Source organism: Ornithorhynchus anatinus, chromosome 8 (assembly GCF_004115215.2).
Source record: "Ornithorhynchus anatinus isolate Pmale09 chromosome 8, mOrnAna1.pri.v4, whole genome shotgun sequence".
NCBI classification, from domain to species: Eukaryota; Metazoa; Chordata; class Mammalia; order Monotremata; family Ornithorhynchidae; genus Ornithorhynchus; species Ornithorhynchus anatinus.
The window spans coordinates 37,421,953-37,436,685 of NC_041735.1; the positions used below are offsets into that span (position 1 = coordinate 37,421,953).

Consider the following 14,733-nt stretch of genomic DNA (forward strand, 5'->3'; position numbering starts at 1 on the left):
GAGATGGGCCAGGGGAAACAATAAAAAGGGTGGGAAGTAATTAAAGGGGAACATCTGGGGAGCAGTTGTGTATGCACTAATGAAATAATGTGTGGGCAGGGTGAGTGCTGACTCTTCAGGGGGAGTGCAGGACTCCAGATTAGATATGAGCTTGGGACCAAAACAACCAGCCTGCATTCTGAAATGAAATTGGTCATCCAGATGTGGTCACACCCTCAGCTGCCCGTGCTGGGATCTATGATATTCAAGCAGGGTTCTCCATCGGTATAACCCTTTGGAAGAAAGCTTCTTCCTGGGAAGATACCCTGGGGGTGGGGGGGGGACAGGAAGGGAAAGAGAGAGAGAGAGAGAAAGAGTGTGTGTATTGTGTGGGTGCGTGTTGCGGGAGGGCAGGTTATATAGGAGAAAGACTTGTATAGGCACCAATGACTGTTTCTCTGAATCTCATTCACAGTCTCACAAGCCTTGAGAATGTGGTGGTGGTGATTTTTGGCTGAGATTAAAACACCTTCCACATTATTTTTGGTACACCTGAAAAATGAAGGGATATTACAGATGTGCAGACATTGAAGAGGTTCCCAGGAATGTAGATTTCTTGTTGGACAAGAATGGAAGAGGAGGAAGGGATAGAAAGGAAGAGAAGCATGGTTTATCGGTTGAAGGATAAGATCTAATTGGACCAGGAAATTTGGACTGGGTTTCAAGTTAAAGTTTTCCACTGGTGAGGTCAATCCCTCTGGGAATGAACTGGAAGTCTCATTTCTTGAATCATTAAAAAAAACAACACCACCCAGCCAGAATACAGTACGCAAGAGTATTAAGAAGAGAATGGTTCTAATCTGCTGAGTGGATTGAATAGTTCATTTAAAAAAAATCAGTCCAACTGTTGTTGTAAACTGAGATGTAACTGTTATATAAGCTTATCACACCATGCCCTTATTGCTCATTAATCCTTAGTCCTGTTATGAGCAGGTGTATAGAGATTGTTCTTTGTGAATTTAAAGGTGCCAGAAACTGTCAAGATTGGCCAGAATTTCACCTGTGCCTTCATCTTCAAGAACACCCTAAGCATTCCCTTGGAGAACTGTAAACTGCATGTGGAAGGACTGGGCATCTTTATGTTGGAGACTTTTGATCAAGGGTGAGTTGAGAATGCTGACAGCCAAGGTATATTGAATGAGTGTCTCGATGTTTTCTTGGCCCCAGTCGGAAGGAGAAATTACACAGTCCCCTAGTTCCTCTTTGATAAAATCTATCAAAAACTAGTCCCCGATTCCAGGAATTGCTGCTGACCCTGCAGCTACCTTATTCGGTGAGTTCAGTTTTAAGGAGAATCCTTAAAAGCGAAAGCCCTTAAAGGAAGAAGAGAAACCAAGAAACCTGGTAATCTCAACAATATTTGGCCTACTGGATCCTTAAAAATAAAGATATTATATTATTACTATTATTATTATTAATAACAATAATAATATTGGTTATGCTCTTACTATGTGCCAGGCACTGTACTAAGCAATGGGGTATATACAAGTAAATTGAGTTGGGCACAGTCCCTGCCCCACGTGGAGCTCACAGTCTCAATCCCAATTTTATAGATGAGGTAACTGAGACACAGAGAAGTGAAGTGACTTGTCCGAGGTCACACAGCAGACATGTGGCAGAGCCAGAATTAGAACCCATGACCTTCTGACTCCCGGGTTCTTGCTCTACCCACTACACCATCCTGCTCCTTTGTGATAATAACTGGTATTTGATAATAACTGGTATTTGTGAAGCACATACTGTGTGCCAAGCATCATCTTAAATGCTGGAGTAGGTAAAAGATAAGCAGGTCAGATGCACTCCTTGTCCTTCAAGGGGATTGCCATTTAGAGGAGAGGGAGAACAGAGATTAACTCCCATTTTACAGATGAGGAAACTGGAAGAGAAGTAAAGGGACTTGCCCAAGATCACACAGCAGGAAAATGGCAGAGCAGAGAACCCAGGTCCTCAAACTCCAAGGCTTGTGCTCTTTCCAGCTAGGCCACGCTTGCAAATGAGGCATCCTTTGACCTGGTGGAAGTTTTCTGCCTCTCTGCTTATCAGTCTGAATGTTGAGAGGAAGGAAGTCTGAAGCCAAGCTGGATTTAAGGGCCTTTCTCAAACCTAATCTATACCAGATTATCCTCTTTCCATCTCCACCACTTTCACGTCTGAGGTTGATGCATGAGTGGAAATTGGTAGTTGGGCTGAAGTCTGTGGTCACCAGCAGCACTCTGATGATGGAAAATTATGAGCTTTCATTGTGAAAGCAGAACAGAACCTGACTCTTGGAAGCTGCCAGCTAGAAGATCCTTTTCTGAGTGGCTCTCATCACAGGTTGATTAGTTCTTTAATCAGGGTGGAATCTTACACTAGCTTTATTGAGTGACATTTTTACTCAATACCCCAGATTTCCTGAAGAAGAATATTGTCCCTGCAACTAATGAGGCAAGACAGTCTTGGGGGAACACTTGAAGAGGGGTTTTGAATGAGCTGTTAGACTTCATTTCTATAATTTTTTTTTTCCAATTTTCCAGGGATGTCCTACCCGGAGGGATTTTCAAATGCCGAATCATATGCACTCCAAAGAAAGCTGGAAAGAAGACAATTATAGCCAAACTAAATTCCATCCAGGTAAAAGAGATTTATACGGAAAAGATGGTCACCGTTACTGAATAAGCTCTTGCTGCAGTGGAGGTTGAGGAGGCAGGGAACCAATTTGAGATGGAATGGTTTAGCTAGAAACCGTAGGCCTCTCTCATCCCTAGAGTGCTTCTGAATAGGGTCAGACTATCTCGCCTCAGCATGTTAGGCATATCCGATCGGCCTGCGTGGAACGTCCTGGAATTTGGGGTCTCTTATATGAGGTTGCTGGGGGCTCAGTAACAGGCTGTGCTGCTTCTCTTCATCCTACGCAGGGTCTCGTCCTTGGCTTTTGTGGGTGTTCAAACAAGGCTTGCTTGATAATAAAGACCGATTCAGTACCTTCTGTGCTGGAAGATAACTCATTTACTGCTCCCTTAGTGCCCTTTATGCAACTTCCCATCCAAGAGCCTGCTGATCCTCGGGTAAACTCATTCCTCTTGGGCCTGAGTGATGAAAGGGGAGCCGGTCTGGCAGGCGAGTCTGAATACCACTAAGGTCTCACTTGTGTTAATGGGGGTGACAGTGAGGTACCAGATTCTCATCTCCATGTCATCCTGGCTCTGCCATTATATTGCACTAAATAAGAACTAAATTTTTGTGCATTTTGCAGTTACATGAATGATACCCAGAAAAGTATGGCCATGAACATCATATGTTAAGCAGCAGTCTGGTTACTTTGTATAGCAGGAGAGCAACTTGGGGAGGAGAGTGGGTAGGGGAGTGAGGGAACGGTTAGAGGCTCAGGAGGCACAGATCGGGTGTCTGGAGCAGCGGCAGAGAGAAAGCAGGTTGAAGTGGGGGCCGGGACACCGGGCTCTTTCTCCGGGAGCTACTTCATCCACCCACCCTGACACCATCCATCCCTTCATGGAACCATGAACGTGACGGCTGTGGTCAGTCCTCCTGTCACGGCCGCAGTAGGAAGAGCAGCCCAGGTTTCATTTCAGGCCCTCGACCAGGGTCGTCTTGGTAAAATCTCACGACTCCGTCAGGAAATGACACACCAGAGACGGAGAGGGAAATTAACGTGTTTAGTAAGAGAAACTCTCAAAGGCACAAAAGAGTATTGCATTACAATCACCAACAGCTCAAAAATACATTCTGAGGTTGTAGCTGCACAGATCCTTCATTGCATAGAATGCCTATGGTGCAAATCCAACTAGGCACATCATTGTTTCTCACACCTGGAATGAAAAATAACTTGCCTTCTCAGAAGGCTGCAGAGGCCAAGCCATGTCTCAGGATAGTGGTCTTTTTTAGCTAGAGGTGAGAGAAAAATGGCCACTGAGGCAAAGCGAAGAGATTTTCGATCCAAGCAAAAAGGCATTGATTTAAACCCTATAATAATCACATGCTGGAAAAACCTCATCTAGACCCTCCTCAGTGGCAAATACCTGAATTTGGTGCCTGCACAAACACAGATTAAGATCAACAGCATAAACAAAAACCAAGGCCACGCAACCTAAATTGCACTTAATTCATTTTATCTGGTCCAATGTGATTAAACCTCATTACTCACGGTAACACTTCATAGCAGCACGTGAGTCAATGTGTTTGCACCTTCCAAGCTAAGGAAGGTTTGGCACATCTCTAGCTACCGAGTCTGTGCCAAGAAGTGGGACGATTCAGCTGAAGAGAATTTCTGGGTGGTGATGAGTGAAGTGAGAATTTGCGAGGTCCTATTATAGGCAAACCAGAACAGATGAAGTAACCACAGAACCCAAATCTTTTTCCCAAACGTGAAACACCAGAGTCATAAGGAAGAACATCTGAGAGTACTTTCCCTTTGGTTAAATCTCCTTGACTTCCCAGGCTAGGAGGGAACACAAGGGGAAAAAAGAGGAAAAAAACTACCCTCTCCCTCCTCCCAGTGGGTCAATCCAACGGAGAGCTTTGGTGTTTGTTTCCAGGAAAAAAAAAGTCTGGATAAATTTGGGTGCTAATAGTGGTTGTTCGATAGGTGATTGTTGACTAAATGACTTGCTGTTTTCTGAGACATCCTTATTGCTTTTTCCACTGTTACAAAAATAATTTCTCTACACATAGCACAGTACAGTGGGGAAAAAAATGGGTATCTTTGGTGAGAAGTCAGTGTACTGTGATCCCATAGTCGCTTCCTGATTGTTTAGAACAAATATCGTGGGTCCCACCAAAAAAGAAGTTCATTCACAGAGAGAGTATGTAGCTTTTTCTCCCTGAATTCCTAATCTTGCTGAACCAAGTGAACTTCAGCTTTGGTTTATCTGTAATTCTAACGAGCTGACACAGATTCAACTCAGGACATTTGGCATATGCTCATTTGATAAATATTAAAGCTGACATCAGGGAAATAGGTTTAGAGACCTTGGGGCCTAGAAGTTCAAGGTTAAGTGCTTTTTTTTTTTTGTTATGGCAAGGCAAATATTTCTCTTTAACCCCGGCCACAGTGCAATATGAAAATCCTTTGCAGACAAATATAGTGGAAATAATTTCATAATCATAGATTGCAGAACAGTTACCTTAAAATATTAACTGTATTATCAGTAACAAGGCACACCAGTTGCAGTTAGTGATAGCAGAGAAATTCCAACACCAATATTAATTCTCATCCTTCATTAAATATGTAAGACTATAATTCCAACTAAAGGTTATTGTTTTGCTATCATTTTTTCCCCTCCTTAAAAACCTCAGTTAAACCTTTGGGAGGATGAATCCCAAAGAATCTGAAGAAAGCCTGAGCATTCAATATATGGCAGCTGGGCATTTGGAGGTATGAATGTATGCGACCATCGCAGGTTGGTTGCTGGACTGGTTTTCAAAGACGACCAACATTTAATGCCAAGGAGATTGCGATATGAGTGTGGTAAATTCTACCAGGCTGAGCTGCGATCAGATACATTTCCCACAGGCTTCAGCTGACTTTAGAGAGTGAGGGACTGGAGAAAGGCCTATAACATAAAGCTAATTACAGTGATGAACAAATCTGCCGGGGGGAGACCCAATCATTTCTTAGTAGGGATTTGGAAAATAAACCATGAGTCAGGGCGGCACCAGAGCTGTTGATTGGGAACCTTGGGATTCCCGGTTCGTATTGCCAGTTTGAACACTGGAAGTCAAAAAGATGGAATTGTCTCCTTTCACAGGAGCTGGATGCCCTGGGAAAATGCTTTAGAACAGCAGCTTCCAGCAAGAGAGCATCCATTGCTGAGAAGACAACTGTCTTGGAGATATCTTTCAATACTGCCGGGAAAGGGATATCTGTTTAAGAGACGTTTATAAAACACAAACCTACCACTTCAACCCAGATCATTATACACAGGGTGAAGTGGTTTCAGGTTTGTTTTGGTTTTTAAGTCCCCAAGCTAGGCTGGATTGTGCCAGATTCTTTTTTTTTTTTTTGAAGTCCCCAAGCCAGCTCCAGTGAATTTCTCAATTCCCTCCAGCAGGAAGGCATAAAGGAAATTCCTTGAGTGTGGGGCGAACCCAGGGAGATGCAGTGCAGTAAGTAAGGATTTCAATCTACCCTTCCGTTCTAAGAACGGACTTATATACAACAAACAGATGTGTTTTCTGAACCTAGTGTAACACTTGGGCATCGAACAGTGAAATCTGAGAGGTGGTTCATCTTGATAATGTTTTCTAGGTTGGGCACAATCAGATGATTTGTTCCTAGCAAAGTCTTACTGACATCCTTGAGAATCACAGATCTTGGTCATTTCTTTTTCTGTTCCAAGGTTCAACTTGAGCACATTTCCCTCTGTGAGTGCACATGTGTGGGCATTTATGTCTATATCTACAACAATTCTGCAAGTACTTAACATTTTCAACTTTTAGAACACGATACTGGGATGTTTCTTAAAACAGCCTTACCATTGGGAACAGAAAAGAGGTTCACCTCAGAAAGGCTCAGTCACTTATTTTCTTGCCCTTGTACGGACCCACCAGAGGCCAGCCCCTTCTCCAGAATTATTGGCCCATAAATCCCAATCTCGAATGTGGGTGTGTGTGCATGAGTGCACACCGAGGAGAATGTGAAGGGAGAAATGGGCATGGCAGGTGTAGCTGGGTGAGAATCCCTGTCTGAGCAGCTTGCCCCATGGAAACTGAAGTGCATAACCCAAGAGCACTCAGTGTCTAAGCTGGACTTTTAGAGAACTGAGCCAGGAAACACAGGGATGAGGGGGGAGGCAGGTTGTCTTCCCACACACTTCAGGTGGCAGCTTCATCTCTGCGGTCACTACAGTCCTGTCCCGGTCAACCCAATGCCAGGGCCAACAGAAGCGGAAGGTGTGGGGAATGTGGTAGGGGGTCACCGGTGCCTGAGGTTCAGGGCCTTCTGACCTCCTGCCTTTAAATGGTTTTCTCAGACCCCTCAAAAATCAGTCAAGAACTACAAGGGTCTTGCTAAGGAAAGAGGGTCAGTGCCCTAAAGTTCCTGGGAAGCCTTCCCACGCCAGCCTTAAGGGCTTCTCCCCGTCTTCTTCCCACTCCCTACACTTTTAGCTTTCGTGCCGGCAAGTGTTGAAGACCTGCCACGGCGATGTGGAGTTTCCGCATTTGTTCCACACTAGCACATGAGGCTAGGGGAAACTCCCGTGTGGTTAAGGCCCAAGAGGTGAGGGGAAAAGGGGAATTGACTAAAAGTATTATTCCCAGCAGGGGGTTCTGAGGAACCTGGAATGCCTCCTGCTTGGGATTTAGGAGAACTCTTACCAGTTGTCTTGTTGACTGAAGTCCCAAGTGCAAATGTTGAGAAAATTATTTTTCCTTTCAAAGTCACATCCCAGAGGCTGGTTGGGGGGGGACCCCTCTAAACTACTCATTTATCACCTGGACAGAGTCTTCGTGATCCCTTAGATCCGCAAAATCCCCTGGAGGCACAACCTCTGCTGCCACTGAGGCCACGGTTGCCCCCTCAGAGGGCATCTTGGTGCCTCGTAGGCTCGAGAAAGGACTAAACCAGTTCAGTGAGAAATCACCACCGAAAGTCAGTTTCATCCCTTCCCAGTTGCTGGTTTTCTCCCAGGTTGGGGTTTGGTGCTTGAGGCGCTCAATGCCCTGCAGGAGACAAGGAAGGGAGAGAAATACACAAGTCCCGTTTGGGTTTAAAAGCAAATGGAATCTTTCAATCACTGACACTTCTTATTCCAGGGTTTCCCAAACTTCTTCATCCCACAATGCTCCATGCCTCCCCCAAACCCCTTCTCTATGGGCATAGGGAAAACACCATGAACGTGGACATCAGACTGATTTTACTGCTGAGTTGATTGTAAACTCCTTCTAGATTGCAAACTCCCTGAGGATAGAGATCTCCTCAGTGTTTAGTTCAGTGCTCTGCATATACTAGGTGCTCAATAAATACAATTGGTTGAAAGTGCTTTAGGATACCACAAGCAGTACTGAATCATCTTCATTTACAAAAAGGTCACAAGCACCTCAATTCCCACCCCCATCAGTCTAAACCTTTGCTTATACCAGCAAAGTGAGGAGGGAGAAACGAGCCAAATATTTGGACAATTCAAATAACTCTGCAAACCCTCTGGGTTTCATTCCGATTTTTATTTTCCAGGTAAAAGTGTTTTTTTTTAAATGCTAAATTATCCAGTTAAATGCTTCAGTTCTCCACTTCACTCTGCTGGTGTAGACCAGGCCAGGATTTCTTTCAAATCAGGAAGTCCGCTGACGAACAAACATGCAAAAAAGCCTCTACCAGTGAAGTAAACCACGAAGTTCAGAGCCATCTGCAAAGGGTTGAGAAAGGGTGAGAGGGTGGGGGCGGAGAGACAATGCCAGTGAGGTGGGGAGGGTGGGGGTACTGAGAGTGAAAGGGAAAAAAAAGTAAAGCCCATTTGAACTACTTAAAGAGGAAAATCAAGAAGCATGTCCTGGTAGGGAGAAAAGCAGGCGACTGAGGCCAGGCTGATACTGCCATGCTACTGAAATGACGACTACGCCTTCCAGACTTGACCACTCACCTGCTGCCAAACCTATCAATCAGGTTGGATGTTCCAATACTTACCAGGCAGCCCTGAGATAGGAGAGCATGGGAGAGAAGCTGAAAGGAGTTAAAGCTGAAAGGTGCACGGGGACAGAAGGAACAAGTCAAATCATCCTAGCATTTAAAAACACCTTAGGGTTGGTTCCCCTTCACCTAGTCCCAAACACAATGGAACTCCCTACTTCCGCCTTCCAACCCACCGCAACTCTCCTTCCTGTTGGATAATTGCTACTTGCTGTTGATTTTCTCAAGAAACCCTGGGAAATGCCTCTAAAAGTTTTTTGAGAAATTTAGTCCTAATTTCCTTACACTTATATAGCCGGAGTTTCAAAACACGCAAAACTTTTCATACACATTATTTCAACAGTGCTCACCGCATTCCTGTGATATGGTGGAGAGAAGGGGCCAGTACAACAGAGAGATGCCTGTTGCCTGCTTTAAAGTGGCCACGGACTTTCATCCTTGGCATTGGTCAGCATTGCCAGTAGCAAGAAAACCCTTTTGAAACTGACCCCAACCTCATTCAGGCCTGACCCAGAGATGAAAGTGGGAGGCGGAAGCAGCACTGTCTCCAAAGTCTGCTTGGTCATTTTCTTCCCAGAGAGCTAATGCGCAAAAATGATTGTCAGGTGGAGTGGATTTTTGTCTTTTATGTTCAATGCTGCCCAGAAAAATCTCTCCGGAAATTAAAAAGAGAACCAGTTTTCTTTTCCAAATGGGGGCTCTCAAGAAGTGAGAATTGGCTTCCAGTTGGATCTGGGGTGAAGGTGGGCATTTCGTTGGACTGTGAGCCATGAGCAGAAGCAGTCTGAAGGCCTGGCTATGCAGACATAGTGCAAGTAAACTCGACTTTCTATAATTTTGAATCACAGGTTCTATGAGAGATTTAAATTGCCAATAAGTCCAAATTGAGTAGACCCAGAGAAAATATCAAAGGCCAACTCAGACCCAGCTCTGTCACTTGGCAGCTGTGTGACTGTGGGCAAGTCACTTCACTTCTCTGTGCCTCAGTTCCCTCATCTGTAAAATGGGGATTAACTGTGAGCCTCTCGTAGGACAACCTGATGACCCTGTATCTCCCCCAGCGTTTAGAACAGTGCCCTGCACATAGTAAGCACTTAACAAATAACATTATTATTATTACATCAGACAAGTTCTCAAAAAACCCTGGAAAATGCCTTTGGATTCAGTTTTTGAGAAATTTAGTCATAATTTCCTTATACTTATGTAGCCAAAGTTATAAAGGAAAAACGCATCAATATAAAATTATTGCCCAAATTCACCCCTCCTAGAAGTTATAGGGGAGCCAAACCAAGGTATACCCTCTCTACAGTTTAGTTAGAAATTTTAGAAAGTTTCTTTAGAAAGTTTAGCTATCACTGCAAATGTAGGCATACTTTGCTGACCACCTTTTCAAATAATGAAACACTAGCCAAATTCCACCAAATTCTATGCCTACTTCTTCCCAGTCTCCCTTCCTAACACTGTAATAATAATTGTGATATATTTAAAGTGCTTACTATGTACCAAGCACTGCACTAAACACTGGGGGATATACAAGACAATTAGGTCTCACATAGGGCTCCATCTAGGTAGGATGGAGGAGCTGTTTTAAATCCCCATTTTGCACATGAAGGAACTGAGGCACAGAGAAGTTAAGTGACTGGCCCAAGGTCACACAGCAGGTTTGTGGTGGAGCCAGAATTAGAACCCAAGTCCTCTGAATCTCGGGCCCATGCTCTTTCCATTAGACATCGTTGCTTCTCTGGTTCTTTGTCTCTCCAGTTCTCTCAGTCTGCGTCTATCAGGTGCTGTCTGCCTCTCCGTTTTGACTTGGAAATCTTCTGGTCGTCACAAGAGGCTTTTAGAGGAAAGAGGGATGTACCGAGATCTGGCCAACAACTAAGGTAGCGTTGGTATCTTTGAGAATGACAACAATTTTTTTGCAATGCGTGTACCATTTTTTTTTTTGGTAATTCTGCAGTTAGGTTTGCCAGTTCCTTTACAAACACGGCAGAGAAAGTGCTTTAGGAGGGAAGTAGCATGGCATAGAGGAGAGAGTATGGGCCTGGGAGTCAGAAGACCTGGGTTCTAATCCTAATTGGATAGCGACTTAGGATACCACAAAAGGATCGTGGTAATTCTATCACAAACGTTTATCCACAGACCACTTATAAACATACTGTCTTGTGGCTCTAAGCACAACTCACTATCATTTTCTGGAAATGTTTCTGACCCTGTAGCCCCAGTATCATTTTCATCAGTTCAGAGGCAATCAACTGGGAATGAGATGCAAAACCCGAGGAAGAGACCAGGTAAAAGCAACTCTACTCTTACGTTTCGACAATACTTTCCATGAGGAAAATTCATTAAAGCCAAATACTTCCCTTCAAAGTCAAAGAGAACTGCATAGGCTTCAAAGACTGCCCCAGGAGAAACTAATAACCCAATATTACATTTTGAGATATTTTGAGAATTTCTTAGAAGGGAGTATATTTCCAAAATTGTTGAAAATCAAATTCTTCAAGAAAAAAAAATTAGCCAACCTACTTGGTGAGTGAAAGCTGCCTGGTTTTCACAGGCACAAATGCTAGACTGCATTTCCTGTGTCTTAATCTTCCTTCTTAATCCGGATGTCCAAGAGCACAATCACGGCTCTGATGGATGCAAAGGGTCCAGGCTAGGCCCTCCGCAGTGAGTGAAGATGGGAAGTTCAAAACTGCCCTGAAGACTAACTTTTCAATGCCGTGCTTTCCTTTGAACTACATGATTGATGATCAACCCAGTCCCCTTAAATCTCCTAGGGTTGAAAAAACAAGAACAAGTCCTAGAGTTGTTTCTTAAAACACTAGTGCTCCCTGGTTTCTTCAAGCATTTCTAAATAATTTGGCTGCCAGGAAATAGTTACTACATTAGTTTTAGAGATGGGGAAACTGAGGAAGTAACATGAGTTGGCAGAATACTTGGAGGAAAACCTCAGTCCTAGGCTCTCTCCTCCAAACTGCACTCTCTTTCTCAAGGATCACTTGAGTAAAGAGTTAAGATGGCCATAACGCGTTCTATAACAATGTATCCGGGACTGGCTTGAACTCCTCTGCTCCAACTCATTTCCGACAAAAGTCACAGCCTCCCTTCCCACTCCCCTATGGCAACATGCTATTGAAATCCCAGTTAGATCATGTCATTCAGACTCCATTTCTATAGCAACAGAGAGGTTATAAACACTGTGAACTGAATTTAGTTCAGAGAAAGCTGTTTCAGAAACTACTAAGGCTTGTCAACAGAAACACCCATTTTTCTAGTGTACATTTAAGTTAAAAGGGTTAGAGAACAATGGAAGGGGTTTTAAGCCAAGAAAATCCTCACTGGCAGACAGCATTTACTCTACCCACTTCTGGGTTTCTGTCAGATTTCAGTGGACCATTGAAGAGAAAGTGCACAATAAACACGGTGAATGTCTATGCAAATACATAGCAAGAGAACACAGAGCTAATCAAAAGAACAGGTTTTGGAAAAGTTTTATTGCATTTGTTTTCCATATGGAAGCATTAACAGAATTGAAAAGATGCAGCATGTTCACATGACTTTCTGAAAAGTGAGACAGACCTATTAACCTTTCTGTTCTCAGACTTGGATTTGCAGTCTAATGAACCTCATTTCCCCTCAAACTGAAAAAAAAACCAAAAAACCTCAGTCTACAAGAATTTACAGACACCCAGCGTTGAAAAAGACTGCCCCCCATATTTGTGATTGTTTGAAGGGTTCCCCATCCCAACCCCCCAGTTTCCCCTCTCCCCATTAATTACGCTCACTGATTCTTTCAAAGAGAAACTAGATTCCATAAATGTCCTGCCCCAATATAAAACACAAGCTCCCTCCCAAAAGTTCAGGTTTACCCACTTGAGCTGGGAGCAGAATGCCTCTCTCCCATCTGTGTGCAACTGTGTCCAACTGTATGGACTGCCCAACCCCTGCTGCATTTCCCCCAACTATATATACTCCAAGACAGTAAGCATGCATGCTCCTTAACACTGAAAATTTCCCCGTTTAAAATATATATATTTATATAGGTATAAATATGTGAGAGGATGGATTCACTTTACAGATTTACGAAGCCAGAATGGGGGAGAATGCAAAGAATTGAGAATGAATCACTGTGGGAAACCTATGCAGACCGTCTGTGTTGGGTTTTCTGATTCGACCGTTCTCCAGGCCTGCTCGTCACATTAACGACACTGCCGAATAGGCACCGGGGCTCAGGAAACGGTTATTTGTCTGAGACAGGGAGTCAAATATACGCAAAGGAGAAAATGCTGCTCTCCTAAAAATTGTGGGTTGAATTTTTTTCCCCCATTCGGATTGTGTAGAGTATTCTGAGTGGTGAAAAAGAAAAACAAAAACTTCTGTCAAAGCTGTTTTATTACCCACAACAGGGCAAGTTTGGCCGATTTCAAGGGAGCGGGCAGAACCCCCGTCCGCCCCTCACCCACTGGGCCCCGTTCTCTCCTCCAGAAGTTGGCAGTTTGTCAGGCAGGAGCAGGGAGGCAGAAAGGTCAGCACACTTGTTTTATGTTGCCACACCCGTGTATGAGGCCACTGTGTCCAGGGCCCCTTCTAGCCTTAATGGCCTCACCCATATGTGAAAAAAGTCACATCTCGAAAAGCCGCCGCTGCCTGTTGCTGGCAGAGTGCCACCCGTGTTTCCCCTGAATGTCTCTGTTGGCAGACGAGACCCCTGCAGAGCACTCACTGCTAATGCCCCCACTCACTGCATATATGCCCATCACCGACAAAAACCACTGTTAGCAGGAGTTGGGGCAAAAACAGCCCCCCTTTCACATTAGTTATGCCATTCAGAAAGCAAGAAGGAAATGGAAGGCCAGTAAAGTTAATTTTTTTTTTTAAAAAAAGAGCTTCAGCCACCAAAAATATATAGGATGATATTTTAAAAACTTTGCAGAAGATGGGGTGGGGGTGGGGGGGGACTTTTTTTTCTCTGCAACACAGCCATTTCTCTTGACATAAAAAAAATAGTTTTTGTTTTGCGTCCGGTTTCAACATTCATGTAAAATCTATTGAACAGTAGTGCCGTAATGTGATTTTTGTTTTAGTGGAAATGCTGGTCAGGAATTCTTCAGACCACATACTGGTATGGGTCTGCTTTCCCTTGGTCTGGAGTAGCGAACGGGCTAAGCCATGCTATAGAGAACGGATGGCCAAATACTGCTTTCATGTTCATCCATTTTGTTTTTTTAGCCCATCTTCTCTCTTCCTTTTTCAATTGTTCTATTCCCTGAAAATAAGAACAATCACACTTTCAGTCAAGCACTTTCTTTCACCGCTGGGTCCTGGTTTGGGGGAAATGGTGTCCAGTGCTCTTTGGCAAATGGGGTCAAAGTTGGGGTGTTTTAAGGTAACTAGAGAATCATTTCCTCTTTTCTTTTTCCCGGTTTACAAAAATCATATTATTAGGGAAAGTTTCCTTGAAGCTATGCCTTTTTTTCTAGCCTAATCCAGAAACTCTCAAAAAAAGGGGGGGAAATAGAACAAAAGCAGCAGTCACCTAACAACTATCCTGATTTTCTGATTATGAAAACCAAATTTCGATCAGGGCTGAATGAGTTCATCTGACCCTTCCTATCTGTCACAGAACTGGAGCACTTTGAGTGCTCGATAAATGCATCATAATAAAGGATGATGCAGAATCACTTGGGATTCACTTGGCACGAAGCTAAGCTTCGAACTGCAATGACCAGTTTGCAGAAAAAAAAAATTGGATAATTTTTATAGTTCTGTCATCTTCCTCAGAGGTAGTCAGGAAGTTTTGGCAGAAGAACCGTCCCATGTGTGAGAATGGGAGTGGTCGGTCCCATTTTGAACTGCTGCGGTAAGACATTAATGGCTAAGAATTAGGAAGAGGATTTTGGTTGGGGGTGGGGAGGAAGGTGAGGAAGACATGATCGAGAGAAAAGGAAGGACACTGGATTAGTAAAGTTTAGAGGGATAGCACAAAGTAGACCTTTCAAATATACAAACTACCAGCCACAGTCACATTGACAACTCCCTCAGTACTATTTGCACACAATAAAATG

The 14,733-nt window shown here is 43.8% G+C and overlaps 2 protein-coding genes across 4 annotated transcripts in view; one reads left to right on the forward strand and one right to left on the reverse strand.

Annotated features, from left to right (window-relative positions):
* TGM4 (transglutaminase 4) overlaps positions 1–3,002 on the forward strand; it is a 28,092-nt gene extending 25,090 nt beyond the window's left edge. Inside the window, exons 16-17 of the mRNA XM_039912813.1 lie at positions 1,005–1,141; positions 2,556–3,002. Coding sequence (XP_039768747.1) covers positions 1,005–1,141; positions 2,556–2,697 — 279 coding nt within the window. The 3' untranslated portion in view covers positions 2,698–3,002. The remainder of the gene's footprint in view (positions 1–1,004; positions 1,142–2,555) is intronic.
* Positions 3,003–3,676: 674 nt separating this feature from the next.
* Positions 3,677–14,733, reverse strand: part of ZDHHC3 (zinc finger DHHC-type palmitoyltransferase 3) — a 54,159-nt gene continuing 43,102 nt past the window's right edge. For 2 of the 3 annotated variants that reach the window (XM_029070523.2, XM_029070522.2), the window contains one exon: positions 3,677–7,701. In XM_029070523.2, coding sequence (XP_028926356.1) covers positions 7,459–7,701 — 243 coding nt within the window. In that variant the 3' untranslated portion in view covers positions 3,677–7,458. Of the gene's footprint in view, positions 7,702–12,141; positions 13,935–14,733 lie in introns of those variants that run through there. The other variant, XM_029070524.2, reaches the window with a different exon arrangement.